Source organism: Triturus cristatus, chromosome 1_2, assembly GCF_964204655.1.
Source record: "Triturus cristatus chromosome 1_2, aTriCri1.1, whole genome shotgun sequence".
Classification (NCBI taxonomy): domain Eukaryota; kingdom Metazoa; phylum Chordata; class Amphibia; order Caudata; family Salamandridae; genus Triturus; species Triturus cristatus.
In genome coordinates this window covers 1,092,288,651-1,092,313,791 of record NC_140580.1, presented here as the reverse complement: position 1 = coordinate 1,092,313,791, position 25,141 = coordinate 1,092,288,651, and the positions used below count along the sequence as shown (strand labels likewise).

Genomic DNA, 25,141 nt, shown 5'->3' with positions numbered 1-25,141 from the left:
CGAGAATTATCGAGTCCGTGGACAATTGGGTTCTGGACCCTGCCGCGTCGGGAATCGAACCCAGGTCCCGGGCCTGATCTCTGCTTCAGGGTATGCCTCCTCTAACCAGTGAGCTACACTTCTCCACAGTATTGGTATATTTGAGCCTAGTTTAGGCTGCACATTTTATATACATGTGTGTATATTTGAAATATATGCATATTAAATATATATATGTATGTATATATATGTATGTATATATATATATATATATATATATGTATGTATATATATATATATATATATATATATATATATATATATATATATATATATATATATATATATATATATATATATATTTATTTATTATCTACTGCCGGTCGCCAGTAGATAGTTATAGTTAGGACCGAGTTCCCATAGGAAATCTGAAAATTCTATTTTGAATAACTTTGGCGCCGGTTGACTTATCTTCGTGAAATTTTCAAAACTAATGGTGCGCTCCGCTCAGCTCCTACCCTGAAAGTCTTGGGGTGATTCGTCAAGCGGGGGCTGAGAAAAAAGGGGGGTCCCAAAACGCGTTTTCCCCATGCATTTCCCCATAGGACCTTTAGTCGAAGGTACAGCCCGAACGGCTGAACAGAATTACTTGAAATTTGGCAAAGAGGTAGTCCTCAGGTCAGGCATGTGCCTTTTGCATATATGGTGTCAATCTGTTCAGTAGTTCCTGAGAAAATTGCAGTTAAAAGTACATAAATATCTATATGCGCGCACCGTGCGCGCACCAAATGTGCGCGAGCGTAATTTTGATTGGTGGTTAGATGTCAGTCAACATTCGAATCGGTCGAAATCAGGAAGTGTCGGACGCCATTTTGTGTGTCACAGTGAAAAAGAAAGGTGGAGAACGTGAAAAGGGGGCAGGGTAGAGAGTTCCTGACCCCCTAGCCTTCCCTGAAGGACCCCGAAGGGTGAAAAAAACATTTGATTTTTTTTCAAAAAATCGTGGAGTGCGCGCACGGTGAAAACCCCTTAAAAAAAAACATTTTAAACTGCTTATAAGTTTATAGAAGATATTAACTATGCTGCTCAACTTTATCCAAAATAAAAAAAAAAGAGCTGAGCCATTCCATATTACAGGATACAATCAATCTATAACTATATACATAGGCAGTTTATTGTAAAATAAATATATAAAAAATATAATAATACATACATAAATTCGCATTTAAAAAACCTTACAAATACACTAAAAAAACCATAGGTTTCACACACGTTATAGTTAGAAATTAGCATTTAAAAAACCTTGCAAATTCACTTAAAAAACCATAGGTTTCACACACGTTATAGTTAGGAATTAGCATTTAAAAAACCTTGCAAATTCACTGAAAAAACCATAGGTTTCACACATGTTATAGTTAGCTGGACATTTCACTCGTAAAAAACCATTGAAATTCCCCCGTTATAGTTAGTTCAGCTAACTATAACTCGCGCCGCAATCCACTGCTGAGGACGTCACATATTACATCACTCATGACATGGTCAGTGACATCACTCATGACATCACTGATGACATCTCAAATGACATCACTGATGACATCATCCAGTGAATATGTGTCTTTCTGAAAAAAAAATATTTTTTATATATGTATATCTAAAGGTTAATGGAAGAATAAATGGGTAAATAAGTGTCTAAATGGATGTTTTTTTTTGTAAAATTAATTGTATAACTGACTTATTAACAGTATCTTAGTGAATACAGTGATGTAATATGTGACGTCATCAGCAGTGGATTGCGGTCGCGCGAGTTATAGTTAGCTGAACTAACTATAACGGGGGAATTTCAATGGTTTTTTACGAGTGAAATGTCCAGTTAACTATAACGTGTGAAACCTTTGGTTTTTTCAGTGAATATATATATATATATATATATATATATGTATGTTATGTATATGAATATATCTTTTGTTAATGCTCCGCACGTGGGCGGGACTATTCAGTGCTTATTACTATTGATGAGTATCCACTGGAAGAGAAGTTTTAGTTATTCTTATGCTTTTATGGAGGAAGGAGAGTCTACATAGACGTTTGAAGTACTTCACAATACTCCAGATGTCACTCACAAGTAGTGTACCTACAGTAACCCAGTTTCTGGTAGCTACTCTGTCTGATTAGGTTCCTCACCTTTAAAATACTCCCCAGGCACCAGACTGTATCAGGAAGAATTCGAAACCGTGCCCCCTTGTTCTGCTAGATGGTGTTGTGCTGCTCACCACTGAGTTCACTCCTTCCGAGAAGACAAAGAGCGGACTTGATTATAAGCGCCACCACTGTGGCGCATTTCTTGTTTAATTCTTTCTGCGCTCTACGATGCTGAGCACGAAACAATTGGAGGTGCCAGTAAGCAGATTTCTAACTTGTGACTGTTTTTGATGAAAAAAGATTACCACTCCACAGGACAAAGAGATGGGAAAGCAGTGAGAAACCTGCAGTTAAACAAGTATCCACCAGACAGTGCTACAGTGTGTACTTGTTTTTCTGATGGATACTTCCAACGGTATATTCCTCAACTGAGACCAAAGCAGTACCTTTCAAAAGTGGAGGGTCTGTGGTGTGGGACCAAACAGGTGAAATGCCCTTCCTGTCAGACCGGTCTCTCAAAGTAGTAGTGTTTCATGAACATGTCTAGAACAAGCACTTAGCACATCAACGCAGTGTTAGCACCCTTGACCCTCATGGTATGAGCCTCAATCCTTCCCAAGGATGCTTTAGTTAGTGCGTAGCACATCTTAATACAGAGGGCTATCCACCGCGGCAGAATCCTATTCTGCGCCTCCTTGCCTTTCTTTGCTCTGAAGAATCCCACATGGAGCTGATCATCCACCCAAGGGTCTTTGGTTTGGTCAATACAAAAACTCAGAGCTCTCCTGGGATCCAATTGGTGAGTCTTTGGGAGGGTGATGGGTTGCTCAACGTGATACAGAGTCACAACTTTCGGCTGAAGCTGCCCTGAACCTCAACACCATCTTGTCTGGGGAAAGAATGGTATAGGTTGGCGGCACAGATAAATTAATGGCATTTTCCTGGTCACAAGACGAGTTAAAGTGATCGCAAAGAAAAATACTGTTTTGTTACGGAGAGTCGGAACCAAATTAAGAACATGTGTGTCAAACCTTTAAAACAACATACCACAACAGGCGATTTAAACAAGGATGGCTGGTCGAGCAACCACAGAAAGGCTGAAAGGGACAACATATAACCCCTTAGAGTGCTCACTGCAAAACCTTGCTGGGCCAAGGACAACACAAACAGTGATACATCCGAGAGTCTGACTTGAAAGGGGTCTGTTGAGGACCACACACCACGCCACAAATTTGTCCAAGTGCCGAGCACAGATGGACTTTGTAGGAGGCATCCTGGATACTAGGATGAGATCCAGAACCCCAGGTGGCAGAATGAATGCCACAGCTCAATCTTGAAGCTTCGAGGTGTAAATTGAGCACATTGGGGTGTAGAACCCTGCCCTGCTGCAACAACAGATCCATCCATTAGCCTGATCAGAAAACAAATGCTTATGCCCAGAAGTCCCAAGTACCAGCTTCTTCTGGCCCAATAAGGAGCCAATAGCATGACTTGGGCATAGTCATTCCTGATCTTCTGCAGAACACAGGAGTTCCGTGCCTCACTCTAGCCTGAATGAGTCTCCTAAAGAGAGCGTTCTTCAAAACTCCAAAGAGCAGACGTTTCGACAGTGCACGTTCGAAGGTGGCGAAAATATCCAGCCAGTGCTATACCCACTATCAGAAGATGTCCTTCGACACCTCTGGATGCAACTGCCATTTTTGATCAGTGTCGGACCCACAGGAGGAGGTGAGATGTGAGACCGTCCTCTAATGAGGCTGTAAACACAAGAGAAGTTCAGTGTGCCTGTTTTTATTTAATAGTCACAAGAATCGGTCCAGTTAATAAAACAAATAAAAAACACAAGAGTCTGGTTTCGGGAAGTTCTTCTCGATTTCACCGGGTCCAGGAAGGTTGGGATCGTCTGGGGTTCCTGGTTGCCGTCCCAGGCAGGAGGTCAGGGCATCAGGACATCAAAAGGAAGAAACCGCAAAAAAAAAAGGAGACCGAAGGTCAGTGACTGTCGTCTGTCACGTGTACTAACAGGGTGAGGCGAGTGGGGGATTCACCGGTTCTACTGGAAAAAGTGGAACCCAAAGAAAAGAAAGCAGTGTCCTCCCACGAAACTATCCGTGCCCTCCCCGTAATATAGTCAGACCCAGGAGAGGCTGACGTACCTGAGCCAGCCACCCTCCTCCTGGAGTGTGGCGGGTGGTAGCGCGGTGTCGGACTTCCCCGTCGAACTTTCCAGGCTCCGGTTCCCATTGAACGGCTTCTGGATCAGGGATAGGCGGTCTATCTTCACTCGATTTCCTCCACAGCGTCTTCTCTTCTCCAGGCGTGTCTCTCTCCTCCGCTGCATACGCGCCGCAGGCCTTAATCACTTCCTCCTTCAACATGTTGGGATGCCGAGATAGGCTTACCGAGACAGACGTCACACCGCTGAGTTCCTCCTCCTGCTGCCAGCGAGGGGAATTAAAGGGACCGAGGTCGTCCCGTACCTGTGCCAGCAGGACAGTATCATGGGTAAGAATCCACGAGTCCTGTTCCCCAGGTCCCTCCCGACATACCCTTCCTCCAAGATTTCCCTCGGTGCCGTTACGGTGACGGACCTCAAATTGGAATGGCTGCAGAGACCAAAAGTACCAGAGTACTCGGTCGTTCTAGCCTTTGTTCGCTGTTACCAAGTCAATGGGGCATGGTCAGTATATAAGACAAAGGGCCTGCCTTCCAGGTAGTATCTCAGCTTCTCAATTCCCCACTTGACTGCCAAGCACTCCTTCTCGATGGTTGGATAAACACGTTCCCTAGGCAAGAGCTTCCGGCTGATGTACAGGATATGTCTTTCTGAGCCTTCACTATCAAGTTGGGACAAAACAGCACCTATACCCACCCCAGAGGTATCTGTTTGGAGAATAAAGGGTTTACGGAAATCAGGTGTTAGCAAAACAGGGGAGGTGGTCAGGGCTGTCTTGAGACGAGAGAATGCGGTTTGTTCAGGGGCCGAGGGTGACCGGATCTGTGAGAACGTAGCAGACTTCTTCAGAAGGTCAGTGAGTGGAGCCGCAATATCTACGAACTGGGGAATGAAACGCCTATAATACCCTACTAAACCCAAAAAGGCCCGGAGATCACGTTTGGTGGTAGGGAATGGGGTTTCTTGGATGGCTCTGACTTTCTAGGGTTCTATTAGGCCCTTCCCAGCACGTATCCCGGGTGCTTCACTTTCTGGAAGCCAAAACGGGACTTCATTGCATTGATATGCAACCCCGCATCTCTTAGTTCTGTGAATATGGCCTCTAGATGTCTCATGTGGTCGTCCCAGGTCTTACTATACACTACTATGTCATCTAGATAGGCCGACGAGTAACCTAGATGTCCGGCTAGGAGAGTGTCCATTAATCTCTGGAAACTGGCAGGTGCACCATGTAACCCAAACGGTAGGACAGTGAAGTGGAAAAGACCGTCAGGTGTGGAGAAAGCTGTTTTCTCCTGGTCCTTGGGATCCAGAGGAATCTGCCAAAAGCCCTTGGTGAGGTCGATGGTAGAGATGTATCGTGCCTCACCAAGACGTCCTATCAGTTCATCCACCCTGGGAAGGAGATAACCGTCTTGTTTGGAAATAGGGTTCACTGCCCTGAAGTCGATACAGACCCGGAGGCTACCATCCGGTTTTGGTACCAATACGATCAGTGAGCACCAATTACTACGAGACTGGACAATTATTCCAGTCTTCAGCACTTGTTTTACTTCTTTCTGAAGAGCCAGACGTTAGACCTCTGGGACCCGGTAGGGGCTCTGTTTCACCGTGACGCGCTCTTGGGTGGGGATCAAGTGCATCGCCAGATGCGTTCCTCCGGGTTGGTCAGAGAACACGTCCCGAAAGGATTTGAGTAGGGTGTATATCACCTCTTTGTGGTTTGGGCTTCATGAGCACTGTCTTTTTCCCAACTCTCTTTCGTGATTTCCAGGAGAATGCGGGGTCTCCTACCAAAGAGTAGCTCGAACGGGGATACCCCTAAGCTCTTCTGGACCTGGCTTCTGATAACAAACAGCGCCAAAGGAAGGAGCTTCTTGAGGGTCAGCTTAAGGTTTCCATTGTATTGTTCCACCAGACCATCTGTCTGAGGATGGTACACAGAGGTCTTTATGTGTTGGATGTTTAGCTGTTTGCACAGCCTGTTTCATCAATTTTGAGACAAAGGGAGTTCCCTGATCTGTTGGTATGTCTCGTGGAAAGCCCATCCGGGAGAACACTTCTATAAGTCTCTGGGCTATGGTAGTGGTGTTGGCTGAGTGTAAAGGGAGGGCTTCAGGATATCTGGTTGCGTAATCAACAAGGACGAGAACATATTGGTGACCCCAGGTGGACCTGGGGAGGGGGTCCTATCAGGTCCATACCCACGCGATCAAAAGGCTTACCTATAATGGGGAGAGGGCATAAGGGGGCCAGTGGTGGGATATAGGGATTCTTCTTTTGACAAATCGTACACTCCTGGCAGTACTTCCGTACCTGAGCATGGATCCCTGGCCAAAAGAAACTGTGGAGTATGGATTGTGATGTTTTTTCAGCTCCACAATGCCCCGCCAGGAGGTGCGCGTGAGCAAAGAATAGGATCTGGTCTCTAAAAGGAGGGGGGACCAATAATTGGGGCTCTTCTCCTTCCTTGCCCACCCGATACAGAAGACCATTCATCTCAATGAAACAAGGGTAAACCCTTTTGGGAGACAACTGGGCGTTCTTAGCTGCTTGCCAGGCATAGCCAAGGGTGCTGTCATTTAGCTGGGCGGTCCGAAAGTGGGTATCTATGGCCCAGGGTTCTGACGTCAAAAGATTGTTCTGAGGCCTAGGTTTGGCTGGGCTGATTTTTAGATTCTTATACAACAGCCCGAAAACCTAGGGTTGTCTATGCCTAGGATAAGAGACTTTGGGAGGTGTGGTAGGGTCCCAACGTCGGCCATAAGGGTTGCCCCATGTTTGTTCTGAAGTCGTACTCTGGTTAAGGGGTAGTTCTTAACATCACCGTGCACACACCTGATGCTGACAAACTTCCCTGGTATGAAAGAGGAAGGGGGAACAAGCTCAGAGCGTATAACTTAGTGCCTACAACCAGAGTCCAAAAGAGCGGTTATGGGATAGTTGTTCAATCTTAGACTCACGTAATACATCGGCACTGTCTCCTATGCATACAATATAGACTGTGGAAAGTAGCTGACGTCCATAGTTTCTTCTTCTGCTTTTTCTTTTCTCTTCCTACAGAACTTGGCTATGTGGCCCCAGTCTCCACAACACTGAGGGCGAGTAGAGGGGACAGCGTCTGACCGTCCTGAGTGTGGTTTTGACTATACCAAGAATGGCCTGGTTGCTTTCCTGTCTGTTTTTCCCATTTGGGATGGTTTGGGATTTCTTTCGGGTTCTTTCACCGGCCCCCTATTCTGAGCCCTAGTGTAAGACGTGGCCATTTCAACTGCGTGTTCCAGAGTAAGGCCTGCGTGCTTGCGTAACCACCTCTGGGTCCCATTGGGTTGTGCCTCCAAATACTGCTCTAGATACATTTTCTCCATTATCTCTTTCCGAGAGCAGTCCAAGGTCTTTAGTCATCAGCCTGCAGCATCCTTTATTTTATAAAAGAGAGTCTTTGGTGTATCCCCTGGTGCACCCCTTTCTTGCCTAAAGCGAAGGCGGTGGGCTTCATCATCGACCCCCAGCCTATCGAGAATAAACTGTTTTACATGCACGTATGCGGCGGTACCATCCCGATTAGCTATTTGGTATGCCGCCTGGGCTTCACAGGTGAGGAGGAGAGCAAGGTAAAAGGGCCAGTGGTCTGCTGGCCAGGTACTGGGTCATCGCCAGGGACGTATTTCTGTAAGGGAATCACTGTTCCGGGTAGAGCAGGGGCCCTCCCTTGTCCCAAGCCCTGCAGGAGTTGTGTCTGGACTTCAGCTAGTTTCGAGACATTCTCTGCTTGTGTTTGAATGGCCGAGGAAAACACGGCACGGTCCATCTCGGCTTGGTTAGCGTTTTTTTCTACGGCCCATTCTAGCTTGCTCTGGGCCTCTCTCATTTGGGCTATGACTTGTTCCATCTCGGTTCAGATGGCCAGTGCCCGCATTCTCCACCAGACTGTCGGACCCACAGGAGGAGGTTAGGTGTGAGACCGTCCTCTAATGAGGCTGTAAACACAAGAGAAGTTCAGTGTGCCTGTTTTTATTTAATAGTCACAAGAATCGGTCCAGTTAACAAAAAAAAAACAAGAGTACGGTTTCGGGAAGTTCTCGATTTCACCGGGTCCAGGAAGGTTGGGATCATTTGGGGGTCTTGGTTGCCGTCCCAGGCAGGAGGTCAGGGCATCAGGACATTTGAAGGAAGAAACCGCAAAAACAAAAAGGAGACTGAAGGTCAGTGACTGTCGTCTGTCACGTGTAATAACGGGGTGAGGCGAGTGATGGATTCACCAGTTCTACTGGAAAAAGTGGAACCCAAAGAAAAGAAAGCAGCGTCCTCCCACGAGACTATCCGTGCCCTCCCCGTGATATAGTCAGACCCAGGATACGCTGACGTACCTGAGCCAGCCACCCTCCTACTGGCGTGTGGCGGGTCGTAGCGCGGTGTTGGAATTCCCCGACGAACACTCCAGGCTCCGGTTCCTGTTGGACAGCTTTTGGATCAGGGATAGTCGGCCTACCTTCACTTGATTTCCTCCACGGAATCTTCTCTTCTCTGGGCGCGTCTCTCTCCTTCGCTGCATGCGTGCCGCAAGCCTTGACCACTTCCTCCTTCAACATGTTGGGACGCCGGGATAGGCTTCCTGAGGCAGACGTCACGCCGCTGAGTTCCTCCTCCTGCTGCCAGCGAGGGTAATTAAAGGGACCGACGTTGTCCTGTACCTGTGCTAGCAAGACAGTATCATGGGTAAGAACCCGCAAGTCCTGTTCCCCGACAATCAGCCAGGTGTCACTGGCTGTTCTTATCCACACGGGCATTCAAATTTGCAACCAGGTGGTTCACAATCGGTGAAATGCTCCAATGTTCCAGCCAACTATAGAGATGCAGTGTCTCTTGGATCTCTACCCAAGACCCTACTCTCGCCCTGCTTGTTACAGTACCACATTGTGGAGGTGTTGTCTGTGAGAACCTGCACCAGCGTTGAGTTTTCGCTAGAGGTTCAAAACCTCTGATCGCCTCTTTTCACAGATGACCTACCCAGTTCAGCAGAGGAGCAAACGACACCACCGTCACCTCTGGGTGGGGGAGGTACAAGGGTCTGCTGCTGCTCAGGCTGTGGTCAAGCAACCCACCACTGCAGATCCTGTGCATTCGTCTCTGAAACCTGGATGACGTACAACAGGTTTCCTCAGTGCTGAGCCTACTATTACTTCCGATCTCACTGCAGAGCCCACACATGAAACCTTGCGAAGTGGACAATCAAGATGCAGGAGGCCGACAGGACAAGAAGCCTCAGAGTTGCTCTCGACAAGATCCAGGACTGTGGCGATAACACCGGTAACATAGCCCAAATGTCCTAGATTCCTAAACTCACATGCATTGGGGGGTCATTTGTTTTTCTTTGTTTTTTAAACTATCTCCCACTTTGGGATGTTTATTTTTGAAAAACGAAAATCTTTGTAAATGTCTGACGGGCCGTAATGTTTGGTGGAGCTGTCTGTCAAACTTTTTTACAACACCGACAGGAGTTAGGAGGTGTCCATAGAGCTGGTGGACAACTCGGGATTTGGAGAGAGAGGTCCCTCAGAATGATGGGGCAATGTCCTCCTCCATCCCAACAAAGTACCCTCCTCCTGCCAAAGTCTAAATCAGACCCTAACTCATTTAAGTTTTGGGGGAAATTATTTCCTCCTGCTGCAGAAAATGGATGAAAACTCTGCCAACACGGAGCGTATTGTTTTACTGAATTATGAATTTCTCTTAAATTCTATCATTGCGAAGATGCGGTCTTGGAACCGCCTTCCAATCAGTATTTTTGGACAATGTAATGCTGTTAAAATTAATATCTTACCTACAATTCTTTATCTTTTCTAGGCAATCTCATTACGTGTTCCAAATCACTTTTTTAAGGTGCCTAGAGGGAGTGATAGACAGCTTCATCATGGGGTTTCAGAAGGCCAGAAGGGATATCAGCCTTTTAAAACTCCCACCTAGCCAAGGTGGCTTGTCTCTCCCAGACTTTCAGCTATAGTTTTGGGCCACTTTTGGCTCTTGCATTAAGACTATTCTTACCCATCATGAGCTGGACAGCTATGTTTAGGGGTATCAAATGGCTTTGGGGACAGATTTTAAGTTTGTTCTGAGTAAATGTCCTGATCCGAACTATTTTAAGCGGGTACGGTTTAAGATCATTCGGGACGCTTTTCAAACTTGGGGGGGAAATCGGCACCCAATATTCTCAACAAGCTATCCACTCACTTACACCGCTGTGGGGGAATCCTATTTTTCCATCTATTTTCCAGGATTCGGTGTTCCACAGCTGGGTTAACGGGGGACAGATTTTTGACTCAGATGCGGTTTGTGCTTTTTCTACTCTATCAGTCCTTTTTTAAATATTTACAAATGCAAGATTTTTGCATAATTCGGTATTTATGGCTGGGATAAGGATGATGATATCCTGACCTTTTCACCCTAGATCGCAATAAAACTCTGTATCGAATTTTGCCCATCGATAGAGCAGATAATAGACCTACTTTAGCTGCTAAATGAAGTGTTAAGCTTGTTCAGGATATTTCAGTTGATAAAATGCTTTTTATGTTATAAATCAACCTGTCTGTTCAGCTAGTCTTACATTTCGAACACTGTGCATACTATACCCCAGAAAGAATATGTAAAATGTCTAGGAGCAGTTCGAACCATAGACATATTATGGGCAATATGCAGCTGATATAATTCATATGTTTGTGGAATGCCCTGAACTTAAAACCTTTTGGTCTGGTGTAGTACAATTACTATCTTTTCATCTGGATTATCATATTGAGTGGTCAGTTAAGGATATTATGTTGGCTTACAAACCTGATATTAACCCCAGATTAACCTTGGTGGCATCAGTTGCAACCAGGGTCGCCAGTTTATGCATTACCAGAGCTTGGGTACAAACCAATTCCTTCCACGGCTTCTAAATGATGGTCATTGTTTTTACAGATGTACAAACTCGAGTCTGCTCTTCTTAAGGACAACAGCCCGAAGGCTCGAACGCATTTAAATAATGTCTGGGTCAATCTATTCTTGTGTGGCCTAGAATTAGGTATCTTTGTACATTTTTTTCACGTGTGCTTTCTTCCTATTTTATTTGTGCTGTTCTATTTTACTATATCTTTCCTTCTTGGTATGCTGGTCACTACCCTGCACAAAGATTTAATTTTGATGTTGTGTGCCTATCTTGGTTATATTATTGTGTATAAGATTGCAACAAGTTCAATAAAAATATATATTTAAAAAAATGAAAATGGATGAAAATCAAAGGTTACATCCAAAACTAAAAATGCACTATTGGTAACGCAGAAGAGATTGCACAGCTATTTTAACTCATATGAAGATTGCACAGCTATTTTAACTCATATGAAGGGGAACAAACAAACAACATCAATTTGTAGTATATAGCATTAAACATTTACAATATAAAGCAAATCTTTTCAGAGTACTGCCCTACATTTTCAACCATATTCGAAATAGTACCATACTAGATTTCAGTATAATGACAGCCATGGGTTCAGAAATGATAAATCGATGTACCAAGATACAAGCAAGTTAATTTGTGCTTCACCTACTATTTCACAGGTCCAAACTCAATGCAATCCCCATATCTCTTCCATACTAAGTTTCTAGATTTCATTTTTTTTGTTGCTGTGGGATGTGGTGCCGAAAGGCCAACTGCTAGTCAAGCTAAGTAACTAAGGTTTACTAATGCAATACTTTGAATAAATATATTATTTATAGTGGATTAAGTATTTTTACTTTGTTCATTGCTAACACAAATTTAGATTTTTATATTTAACACTTAGGGTTAGCCTGTTAATAAACACTCCTAAAGTTTGCCGATAAGGGAACAAGACATTTAGAAAAAGAAATCTGCCTAGATCACAAAAATCAAGCACATGGGGAAAGGTTTGGATTAGGGTCCACATCTGCTAGCTTCACAATCAACAACTTAGCAACAAGAGCAATCAATAAAAAGTGAGGGTGCTACGCAAATAACACAGAGACAAAACATCAAAGGTTAGCAAACAAAAATGTTGGTATTTGGTAGGGGTGGGCGGAATTTGCGGAATTAACCTTCGCAAATTATCGCGAGAATGTTTAAAATTATCGCAAACAAGCAGAAATATCGCAAAGATGCGGAAGTTTTTTTCCGGCATGTTCGCGAGATTTTCTGCATGGTTGCGGGTCGCCAACTTACCCATGTGGTTGCTTGCGGGCGCGGCCATCTTGTTTTGAGTTGTTCTCGCGGTGCATGATCGCGAGAAGAAAGACGTGATCGCGCGACGCATGACGTCACTGCGGGCGCGAACTGTCGCGAGACAGCGCAAATGGCTAAAAACAATACAACATCTCATGGAGAACGCGACCGGATCAAGAAAACTTGTCGGCGAACGCAGGGATTCAGGTAAGGCGATCGCGCGCGCGCGAGAATGTATCATTTTACAGCGCGAGCAAGAAACAAATTATCGCCAAGCTGCGGAAACCGGAATTTTTGACATTTTCGCGCTCTCCGCGGAACGCAAAAATGTCAAATTATCGCAATTTCCGCGAACGGAACGAAATTTTTGCCCAGGCCTAGTATTTGGATCAAAGCAGTATAGGGATTACAGTTTTACCCCTTCTTCACTGTGCAGGCTTGGTAAACCATACACAAGTGAAGGGCAATAAAGGAACCCCTGCTAAAATCAAATCCCAGGTTTATCAAAAACATACTGCATAATTGTCCACATCGGTGCATACAATATTAAGTGGATGTAAGCATACATAAACATGTATTGACAGCACAATCAGGTGACAATATTATTCAATGAAAAAAATTCTGTCATCTCAGCAGATACATCCCCATGTCAATTGCGTACTTCATTGGTTAGACTATTTTTGAAGCTAAAGTAAAATTATACATCACAACAGATTGGGTTTCACTATTTCCAAGGGCAAAGTTCTAAGCATGTTTGTGTTGAACTAGATAATTCAATACATCTCCTTGAATCCCACCTGGTTTCCCAAATATTTAACATTAAAAGGATCCACAATTATCTTATGGAGTTACACACAACTAAAAAACAGTGTACACCATTTATTTTTTTCAACAATATTTTCTTCTGGCAGTGCAAAACATTCAGTCAACAAACATATATTGTATTGAAAGATATATCAATATTGTGTTTTTCATACATTATAATTCAAGACAATAATATTAAATTACTCACCAGTAGAATTAGCTGGATCTGATCCCTGGAGTCACTCAGCTCTTCTTTCATAAAATCCAATTCTTGTTTTTTCTCTGAAAAGAATTCAGTAAAGGTAAACACTGAGGATAGATATTTGGCCACAGATAGGCTTATTGTTTAATGCGGAAGCAACACATTAATAGTAACATGATGTCAGAAAAGTAGAATCAACTATCAAAGTATCATGGAGGCATTATATTTTGTTGCTCAGCTACAGAAAACCATAAAATCATCCTACACCCTTGAGACCAGAAACAGGAAGAAATGACAAGAGATGAAATGACAATAAAATGTATAAAGCGTGTCAATCACAAGGGGGTTTCTAGGCGCTAGGCGGACAATAAAGCTAAGAGGATCCGGAAAAAGACAGTTACTTGCGGAAGAGACACGTTTTTAGATGTTTCCTAAAGTCCAACAGATTTGTCTTAATTTTAAATTCTGTTGGAAGAGAGTTCCACAGCCTAGATGTGCAAACGATGAAGCCTCTCCCACCCCAATTGGCTTTTTTAAATCTGGGGATTATAAGATTACCGCTTGTGGATGAGCGTAGAGAATGAGAAGGAATGTAGCGTTGAAAATGCTGAATCAAATAGTCTGGGCCAATAATAATAATAATAATAATCCACATTTGTAAAGCGCGAACAATCACCCGTAAGGGTCTCTAGACGCTGGGAGCCGTCGGGAAGATTAAGCAAGCTATTGCCCAGAGTCACATGGTGCTGGGCTGAGCTGCCTCTGGCGCCGGGGATCGAACCGTGATACCCAGATTCCGGAGTCAGTCCCCCTGGCCGCGGCGCCACACCTCTTCCTTCCAACAGCTTGTTGAGCTCTAAAGCCAATACAGAGTGCGTTAAATTGAATATGTTTAACAATAGGGAGCCAGTGTAGCTGAATCAGTGCTTGGGAAGCTGATTTATGTTCTGGAATGCCCAGAAGTAGCTGTTCCACGGTATTCTGTAGTGTTTGTAGCTTTTTTAGAAATCGCTTTTGGATATTGTTGAGAGAGCGTTGCCATAGTCTACTTTGGAGAAGATAAGAGTTGTGACTACCCTCTTCTGTACACTTGCTGGTATATAAAGCAACACTTTCATTAGAGTTTTCAGGATGAAGAAGCATGATGAAGTGATATGATGTATCTGTCCTTTGAAGGATAAGTTACTGTCAATAATTATCCAAAGGTTTTTGCTTTGTCTAAGGGTAGGCAAAATCCCTCGTTCCTGGGGCCACGAGTTGTTGGACCAGAAAGATGGATTGTTGCCGAATAGCATAACCTCAGTCTTTGAGGAGATCAGTTTCAGACAATTGCTGCTCATTCACTTCCCGATATGGAGCATGCAATCGTGAAACTGAGCTGCCGTGTCCCCAGGATTGTCAGTGATGGATACAACAATCTGTGTATCATCTGCAGAAGAGACTAGGGAGAAGCCAAATGATCTGATCAGGGCTGCAAGTGGGGTCACATAAAGGTTGAACAAAGTGGGGCTCAGAGATGAGCCCTGGGGGACCCCACAGGGCAATGAAAAGGTTGGTGAGGTATCCGATTTCCCAAAAAAGAAGAGATGAATTTAAGAGCGTTACCTTTGACCCCTATTGTTTCAAGTCGATCAATTAGGAGAGCGTGGTTGACCGTATCAAATGCGGCTGACAGATTCAAAAGGATCATTGCCTTCGCTATCTATGGTTTTGCCTGATTTCTTCCGTAGCTGTGATCAATGCCAGCTCAGTACTATGGTGACTCCGAAAACAGAACTGTGTAGAGTCTAAACACTTGGAATTGTCTAGGAAGGAGTTCAGTTCCTTATTAACCAATTTTTCAATCAGTTAAGCAGGAAATGGTAAACGAGTGATAGGTCGATAGTTATTGGGGTCATCCTTATCTAGATTCGTCTTTTTTAATAATGGCAACATTGAGCCTACCTTCCAGTCTTTTGGGTAATATCCAACTTCGAATAAGTTGCTAAAAATGGTTGTGAGGTGAGTGGCTATCACCCTCGGGACCAGATGAATAATTCTGGCAGGACAGGGGTCCAATAGAGAGCCCGATTTGATCTGTGTCAGTGTCATTTGTGTCTGTTCAACTGTTAATGGCCCAAAGTGAGATAATGTGGTGACATCAAGAGCGCCCTTAGGAAATCTGCTATTTATGTCATCGTTTGATTAAAGTCTCGGAGAGAGTCATAGACAGATTTGACTTTATCTTTAAAGTGAAGTGATAACTTATTACAAAATTGATGGTTTGTGTTTGGGTTCTTAGAGTCTGGAAGATTTGATAATTTGTGGACTGTTGTGAAAAGCACCCTAGAAGAATTTATAGCTCCTTCTATTTTGGCTACAAAGTATTCCTTTTTCGCTACAAGAATCTTATTTTTATAAGTCAGCAGTTTGATTTTTATAAAACACTTCATCAGCTGATTTGTACTCAAGTGTCCATTACGTTACGCTCTTCTACCTTCCTGTTTTAGCTGTCTAAGGTCATCGTTGAACCAAGGATTAGAGGGATTAGACTTATGGCTTTGGGATTCTTTTGCTGGGACATGTTGAGTTAATGATGTATCCAGCCATTGATGGTAGTTGCAAACTGATATGTCTAAATCAGGGCAGATAGGAGGAGTTGAATGGATAAGGGATGCATTAAGCTGCCCAGCATCAATAATACTCCACTGACGATTCGTACTGCTCCCAATTTGTGGGCAGACTGATTCTACCTCAGATAGCCCATTTAATTCAAACATGACTGCCTTATGGTCAGACCATGTCAAGGGGAGGGAGGATAGCCAGTGAAGCTGAGGGTCAAAATTGCCAATAGATTAAATAAAGGGTGTTCTGGAGCCGGGTGGCCGAAAGACAGGAAGTAAGTTAAAAGAATAGTGACTGTTTACTTCAATTTTAAAATAAATAGCTTCGCAAAGAGGCACAATAGAAAGAATGTTAAAAATGGTTTTAGAAGGTTCTCTAAATATGATTGCAAGACCTGTACTGTCTGTATATCCTGAAACCTGCAGGTAATGCTACTAGTAAATCTGGGTCAAATGTTGAGTCTGCCCAGGTCTCAGTAATAAAAGCTAGGACTATACTCTGACTTTGTATGAAGTCTGCAAACTCTAAAGCATGCTTAACAAGTGATCTGGCGTTAATGAGAGTGCAGCTGTAGCGAGTTTTCTTTGTTTTTGGAGTTATCTTTGCTGAGTGCGTGGGGGTGAGAGGCATACAGTGTAGATTAGAAAGATAGAAGCAACAGGTTGAGCATTTAACGCCATCATTACCACAGAGAGGGTCCAAGTGAGGGCCAGTGCAACACTCACATGATGAATTAAATGTTAACAGGGTATCACTGGAATAACTAATTTAGCTTTTGATATCTAAGGCCAAATTGGCAGGGGGGCTGGCGCTGAGCGCGGCCCGAGCGCGGACGGGCTCAGACGGGCTTGCCTTTAGTGCACCTTTGGCATACCAGCGGCGTGCCCGCTGCACGCGTCCGCTGCACCCTCGGACCTGTATCTGTCTTTGGAGCCAGCAGAAGTGAGAAAAGGCTGAACCGTCACCCTCGCAAGATTGCAGCCAGCAAAAGAGCAAGATAGCAGGGAAAGGAAATGACACTCTCCGCACAAACGGATGCACGCGGCGGACCGGAGAGTCAATAGAAAGGGTTGGAGGATAAAAGTTCCCAATTGGGAAGCAGTAAAACAGCGAGACAAGTCGGCCCCAAATTGGACCGTTATACAGGTAATGGCCACAAGAAAGAATAAAATAAAGTTTTACAAACTAAAAACAATCTTGCAAGTGCTGTAATGATCAAATAAATAATGGCCCTACCAGGTGATGGTATGTTTCAGCTGTAAATACATTATTGTGCATACACACTTTAGCTTTACCAAAGACATTCAGGAGCGGGAAAGAGACTGGGACAATTCATGGGATTTTACCAGGACACCATCTACCTACAGTTCCACAAGTTACCTTGCAGAAGTTGTTGCACTGCAGTGTTCTCATTCTGCATTGAATGTTTCTGCTTGTTCAGCTGGTCAATTTCTTGTTGCATTTCCTTGATGTTCATTTCCAGTTCCTCCACCTTAGACAATGCAACTTTATTGCTGTCTTCTGTCACTGCAACCATTCTGAAATGTTAGCCACAAAACCTGTTACAGTTTTCAACAGTAGAAAGGTTTTTAGCATACTGTTTGTAAAGGGGTGTTCATCAAATTCTTCCACATCCAATATACAGCGAATCTTTCAAACATTGGTACATTAAATGGCACTCCCTATTTTGCAAAAGTAGTGTACTTTCATTGGTCAAACAAATAAAATGCTGCATTTTTTATAGATATTTTAAACACTACTTCTGAGTTATTGAACACCATTTTTTATGTTTTTCTTCCATTAATCCTCAAAATGGACTACAAACATAGGATGTCACATAGCTCTACCATGCCACAACCAACACAGATCTGGTACTGAGACAAAATATATCACCCACAGAGCACACAACAGATCAGATGGATAACCCTTGCATACATTTAGAATTACTGAACTTGATACTCTGGCTCCTGATATCTCAGAAGACAAGCATAGCGGTCTTCCCTTAGATGAAACAAAATCCAAAGAGCATAGATTCTTCCAAATGGTAAAAATAATTCTGTATGTTTTTGAGGATGTACAAATGCCATTCAGTTTAAGTGAAAAATTCTTATGTTTTTACTTTTATTTCTTGCTATTTCAGGACCACAATACTGCTGTAATGCATAAATCTATGGCCATTCATTCACATTACACTGTATTGTTTAATGGTTTCCTTTAAAGCACTAATTCATTCTTTTTTATTCATTACTGTTGCTGACGAAGGTATTAACTATTTTGCAACACTAGGATGATTACAATTTAGAATGGAAATATCGGTTTCCAACATAAATAGAATACATTACATTTTGATAATTGCCGGTTTGTTCTCTTAATCTACAGTACGTGCTGAGCAGTCTAATAATACCCTTCAAACAGATGTATATAATTATTTGAACATGACAAGTACTCAGGAAGACGTAACCTTAATTTGCATAGCATTTTTTATTTAAAGAGCAAAACAAATATGATAAATGGAATGTGTGTGGTATTCATATGCACTGGCAATGTTGTAGTTAGCTTTCTATTATATTTTTCTTTTGCTCATTGTGCAGTTGCAGACTTTGTTCTTAAAAGGAAATCCGTTTCAAGGCAAGATATTTTTATGTGGATAGTATCTCCTACTAAATAAAAAGTCAATTACCTTTGGTTATGGTTTTTCTGGTGCATACTCCATCTAATTGCAGATTCCTCATCTCTGGAATCTCCCTGTGGCACCAGTCTGGATCCTTGAACTTTACAAACTTTCCACAGGCTGCTAAGTAGCATTGTGCAACTTCAGCCACAGCTACGGTGCTATCACCTATATGATTACATGAGGCAGTATATGTCACTGATACCAGTTCCTGTCCTTTTTACCACATCCTCGAACCCGGTAATGAGTCTGATGTAATCACTGGTATATGACAGTGTGCATGAAACGAGACTGGAACCATATTAAGGAGAAACTGCAAGATGACTGAGAAAGTAGATGATGAGGAACCTGAAAGTGGAAAATCAACTAAAAAGAACATTACTGAAAACAAGCAACTTCTTCTGATGGATACATCTACCCGCAGGTTCCTCATAACTTGAATCAATACCCAAGCAGAATGTGAAGCGGAACGGGATCAGTTCCAGGGATCCAACATGGCTGCCAGTGATAGTCATACCGCTATGACATCAGACAGGCTAGTCCTAATAGGGAGGAGCCAGGAGGAACACCGCCCATCTATGCTGTTGAAAAATGATTGAGCAAGGTTAATGGTGGCAAGGAGAGAAGCAACTGTGGTCGACGGACGGCGAGCAAGCGGGAAGCAGCTGAGCCATGGGAACATAGGCAAGGGAGGGGGACTGCAAATACTTCAAAGGTGAAGAAGCGGTCGGCTTCATCAGAGAGAAAGAGGACAGATGTGGAAGGCGGCCCGAATAACCCAACCCACCGCAAATAAGCCCGGCAGCTAGGGAGACGCGAGGACGCCCAGGGTACCAGAGCAACTGCCCTGTAGACGGGTTGCGGCAAGGGCCAAGTGCCGGGGACGCGAGTACGCCCAGGGTACCAGAGCATCTGCCCTGTAGACGGGTTGTGGCAAGGGCCAAGTGCCGGGGACAGAACAGACACAGTGATGTAGGACGTGGGGTAACAGGAAGGGCTTTAAGTCACCTTGAGAGGTCTTGCACGATTGTATACGGGGTGAGGGAAACTTCAAGGGGAAACCGTGTGGAAAGAGAGTCACAGGCACTAAAGAGGTGGTGGTAGTACATGTATTAGTCCTAAAAGTGGACATGGTTTATTAATGTGGTACGTGTGGATTTTTCTTGGGGTTCCACGTGCTGAGACTGGCCACAAAGGGGGAACAAACCATCCCTACACAAGACATGAGGACCTGAAATCATAGGAAGGCTGGAGAGCAGTTTTTCCGAAGTGCCTCCTTTCACCCTTGTTTTTCCAAACCAAAATTGTTGAAATCCTATCTTAATAAAAATACCTGGGAAAACCTTATCCCTTCCACTTACAACTCAGTACTGGGTCTTGAATAAACCTGCCCTATTTCCCTTGCCTCCAGAACTGGGAGTCAAGACAGTAGGCCTTTGTGAAGGTGTTTCCTGAAAACTCAGACAGGTGACATGTTGGAAGTTACAAGCAGTGCATATGTGAGTCTTTTAAAATGGATGCTATAAAGAAATCGCTATCACCTTCACTCCTGATTTGTCAGAAGCTTACCTTTAATTCAAGTAATTTCCTACCATGTACAGAGGTTTCTACCATCATTTTAACCTGATGACGGCTCTATGATTATTCATTTTCCCGGGTGGAAACACCAATGTTTCTATTTTACTGGCTGAGCAGTTAATGTATAATATATGGAATTTTGTCTTTTTCCTTTAAAGTTCTGTCATGCACATTTTTTCCACTCGTCACCTACATTGCACTGCCATGTTGAGCACTTACTGTGTTGTCTTTACTGGATTAAAGCACAAGTTACTGCTTGTGTAACGATATATCTGTAAGAGACATTAGTTAGATTCCTTACCTAGGAATATGCCCAGACGTCAGACTGGATCCGAAAAGTTTTTGTATCAGTACCCTTGCACGCCAGTAGGTGGCGTTGTGCGGCTCCGCGTCCATCGCTGGCATCGTAAGTGCTGAGATGACGTCACAGAGACTACTTAGGCGCCACCCATGCGCGCTGACGTCAGTTCTTTACACGACTTTCCGCACCAGGAATACAGAGCCATGCAAGAAACTGACCACTGGTGCCATGAAATTAGGGCCCTAAAAGGGGGGGGGGGGTATGACCTTAACCCTAGAAATCAGTTCGCAGAACGGGGAGGATGGGTGGGACGGTAAGGAATCTATCACTAACTAATGTCTCTTACAGATATATCGTTACACATGTAGTTACTTATGCATCTGAAAGAGACACGTTAGTGATAGATTCCTTACCGTAGAATAGATACCCCAGCAATATCAACCCCGGTGGTGGGTCTGCGAATAGATTACACCAGAAAGTCACTGATAACAGAACGGCCAAAGAAGCCGTCTCTCCAGACCAGACTGTCAAGGCAGTCATGCTTGGTAAACATGTGTAGCGAGGCCCACATAGCTGCCTGACCTGCAAGGGGACGCCGCGTCCCAAGACAGTAGTGGCTGCAGTTGCCCTGGTAGAATGGGCATGCAGCACCACAGGAGGCTCCTTCATAGCCAAGGAGTAACATACTTTGATGCACAGAACAACCCACCGAGAGATGGTCCGTTTGTGCACAGCCCGACCTTTTTTGGCGCCCACGTAGCCAACAAAGAGTTGGTCATCCACCCGGAACTGCTCTGTACGCTTCAGATAGAATTCAAGCGCACGTTTTGGGTCCAGGCGGTGGAGCCTCTCTTTCTCCCTCGAAGGAGGCGGAAAGAAGGTAGGTAAAGTGATGGTCTGCCCGATGTGGAAGGGCGTGACCACCTTTGACAAAAATGAAGGACGGGTCCTTAACACCACCTTGTCCGGATGAACAGAAAGGAAAGGAGGTTTGGAAGAAAGAGCCTGGAGTTCACTCACTCTTCTGGCAGAGGTGATAGCGACCAGGAAAGCCGTCTTAAGAGTAAGATGCAGGGGACAGGTATGAAGGGGCTCGAAAGCAGCGCACATCAGAAAGGTCAAAACGCGATTCAAGTCTTATTGAGGCATGATGAACGGCACGGGAGGTAACGTGTGCGTAATGCCTTTCAGGAAACGGTTAACAACCGGGGACTTAAAGAGATTGCTGATCTGGAAGCTTCAAAAAGATGGAGATGGCCGAAAGATAACCTTTGATAGTGCACAGAACAGAGCCCTGCTGGGCCAAAGAAAGAAGGAACAGAAGAACTTCAGAAAGAGGGGCAGAAAGGGGATCCACAGCCTTCGCTTTGCACCATGCCACAAACTTGTTCCACCTGCTGGCGTATACCGCTTTAGTGGAGGGTCGCCTGGCTGCCAGAATGACATCATAGACTTTTGGAGGAAGATCGAAAGCTGGAGGTGGAGGCTGGACAGGTTCGGGTGGAGGACTGTCCCCTGCTACTGCGACAGAAGATCCTCCCGAAGAGGCAGACGGATCGGGGGATCAATCGCCGTGCTGAGTAGCTCGGGATACCAGTATCTTCGTGCCCAATCCAGAGCCACAGCGATGACTTGGGCCCGGTCGCGCCGAATCTTCTTCAGCACTCGGGGCAGAAGTGGTATAGGCGGAAAGGCATACAATGGAACGCAGCTCCACTCGCGACGAAAAGCGTCGCCGAGTGAGTGCCGCCTTGGAAATTCAAACGTGCAGAACTGATGACATTGCGCGTTCTCTTCGGTGGCGAATAGATCTAACCAAGGCTCTCCCCACTGCAGAAAGAGACCTTGCACCACGTCCGAGTTCAGACGCCATTTGTGATCCATCAAGCACCGGCGGCTGAGTTTGTCTGCCCTGGCGTTCAGAGAACCTGCTAGGTTTTGAACCACCAAGGTAATGCCTTGATGTTCCAGCCATGTCCAGAGGCGCAGAGCCTCCTGACATAGGGTCCAGGACCCCACCCCACCCTGTTTGTTGCAATACCACATGGCGGTGGTGTTGTCCGTGAACACCTGCACCACACTTCCCTGGACAGAGAGAAGGAATGCCTTCAGTGCAAGCCGGATCGCCCGCAGCTCCAAAATGTTGATATGGAGCCGGGGCTCCGCCAGAGACCAGAGACCAGAGGCCTCTGATCTCCGCCTCTCCCAAGTGGCCTCCCCATCCCAGGAGGGACGCATCCGTCACCACTGTGTGCTCCGGTTGGGGAAGGGAGAGGGATCTGCCATTGGCCCAATCGCGATTCGTGAGCGACCACCGCAATTGTCGTGCAGTGCCCTCCGAGATCTGGACATGATCGGACAGGTTGCCCTGATGTTGCGCCCACTGGAACTTCAGGTCCCACTGCAGAGCCCGCATTTGCCATCTGGCATGTGTCACCAGCAGGATGCAGGAGGCCATCAGGCACAGAAGCCGGAGGGTCATACTGACTGAAACCCGGGTCAGAGGCTGAAAGATCGGAATCATAGCTTGAATATCCCGGACCCGCTGCTCGGAAGGATAAACCCGAAACAGCATCGAATCCAGGACCGCTCCGATGAAGGGGAGCTTCTGAGAGGGACTCAGGTGCGACTTCGGCACGTTGATGGAGAACCCCACCAAATGCAGGAGGTCGGCCGTAGTCTGAAGGTGGTTGACTGCCTGGGACGAGCCCGCCTTCAACAACCAGTCGTCGAGGTAAGGGAAGACTGACACCCCTGACCTGCGCAGATGAGCTGCGACCACCACCATCACTTTCGTGAATACCCGAGGGGCGCTGGTAAAGCCGAAGGGGAGCACGGCAAACTGAAAATGCTCCTGGCCTACCGTGAACCGCAGGTAACGCCGCTGGGCCGGCAGGACGGGGATGTGAAAATATGCGTCCTGCAAGTCCAACGCTACCATCCAGTCTCCAGGGTTGAGGGCAGTCAAGACCTGAGCCGAAGTCAGCATTTTTAACTTCTCCTTCCGTAGGAAGCAGTTGACGTTCCGGAGGTCCAAGATGGGACGCAGACCCCCTTTGTCCTTCTTGGGGACCAGACAGTAGTAGGAATAACAACCACTCCCCACTTCTGGCCCAGGAATGCACTCGATGGCCCCCTTGGCCAAGAGGGCCGCAACTTCCTGCTGGAGAGTCGCCAAGTGTTCCCCCGACATGCGGTGGTACCGAGGTAGCATGGCTGGAGGGGTGGACTGAAAGGTAAGGGAGTAACCCTTGCGGATGATCTGCAACACCCACTTGTCCGATATGATAGCGTGCCAGTGGGGGAGGTGATGGCGGATCCTGCCACCCACTGGCGTGGGGTGCTCCACAAAGCTCGGATTAGGAAGGTTTGGAGGTAGAAGCAGCGGGGGCGGAGGTGGAATGCCCCCCACGCTGATTCCCAGAGCCGCCCCTGCGGAAGCCGTGTCCTTGTGAGGCTGGTTCTGCACAGGCTTGCTGAAGGAACGTGCCTGGGCGCCCCTGCCTTGGCCACAAAAGGAACGAAACCAGGAGTGGCTGGTTTCTTCGTGGAAAGACCCAAGGACTTGGCCGTGGCCCGCGAGTCCTTAAAACGCTCCATTGCACTGTCGGCCTTATCACTAAACAGGCGAGTGCCATCAAAGGGCATGTCCATGAGCGAGCTCTGGATGTCGGGCGAGAACCCAGTAGATCGCAACCAGGTGTGGCGACGCAGCACCACAGTCTTAGAAATCGCCCTGCCCATCGAGTCAGTGGTGTCCAAACCACACTGAATGGCGTACTTAGCCGCATCCTTACCCTCAGCAACCCTCTGGGAAAGCACAGCATGGACTTCCTCAGGACACTGAGGTAACACCTGAGCAACCGTATCCCACACTGCGTGGGAACAGCGGCCCAATAAGCAGGCTGTGTTCACCGACCGCAGCCCCAAGCTGGCCGGAAGGAAAAACCACTTACCGAACCGTTCCAGCTTCTTAGAGTCCTTATCCGGTGGAACCATGGGAAAGGCACTCTGCGACGTCGAGGCTTGGATGACTAGACTCTCAGGCGTGGGATGAGTGGTCAGAAACGCGGGGTCACAGGGGCCCCCATGGCCGGCCGCGACCAAGTACCCAACAGGACGTCAGTGAGGGCGTCGTTGAAAGGGAAGCAGTGGCTCCAACGAAGTAGACTCCCTCTGGAGCACCTCAGTGAGGAGGTTAGTTTTGAGGGCCACCGTAGGAAGACAGAGGTTGAGGACCTCAGCAGTCCAACGGAGCACCATCGTGTAGGAAGCGCCCTCCTCCATTGTAGGCGGGGGAGAGGCAAACCCTGGGTCAGAAGAGACATCCAGGTCGCCGGCATCCTTCAGATCGTCCACCCAGTCCTGCTCGGGGTCACACTGACGGGCAAGAGTGTGTTCGGACCCCTCCCAGTCATCCTCCACCTCCGTTGCAGGAGGAACCGGCCGCGGCACTAGAGCCAGAGCCTGAGAAG

General features: G+C 45.8%; 1 protein-coding gene across 1 annotated transcript in view; it reads right to left on the bottom strand.

Moving 5' to 3' along the window:
- Positions 1–25,141, bottom strand: part of CNTRL (centriolin) — a 1,084,252-nt gene that overhangs the window by 226,513 nt on the left and 832,598 nt on the right. The window contains exons 34-35 of the mRNA XM_085613596.1: positions 17,497–17,654; positions 13,519–13,592 (exon numbers count right to left, since the gene is read on the bottom strand). Of these exons, the coding sequence (XP_085469722.1) occupies positions 13,519–13,592; positions 17,497–17,654 (232 nt within the window). The remainder of the gene's footprint in view (positions 1–13,518; positions 13,593–17,496; positions 17,655–25,141) is intronic.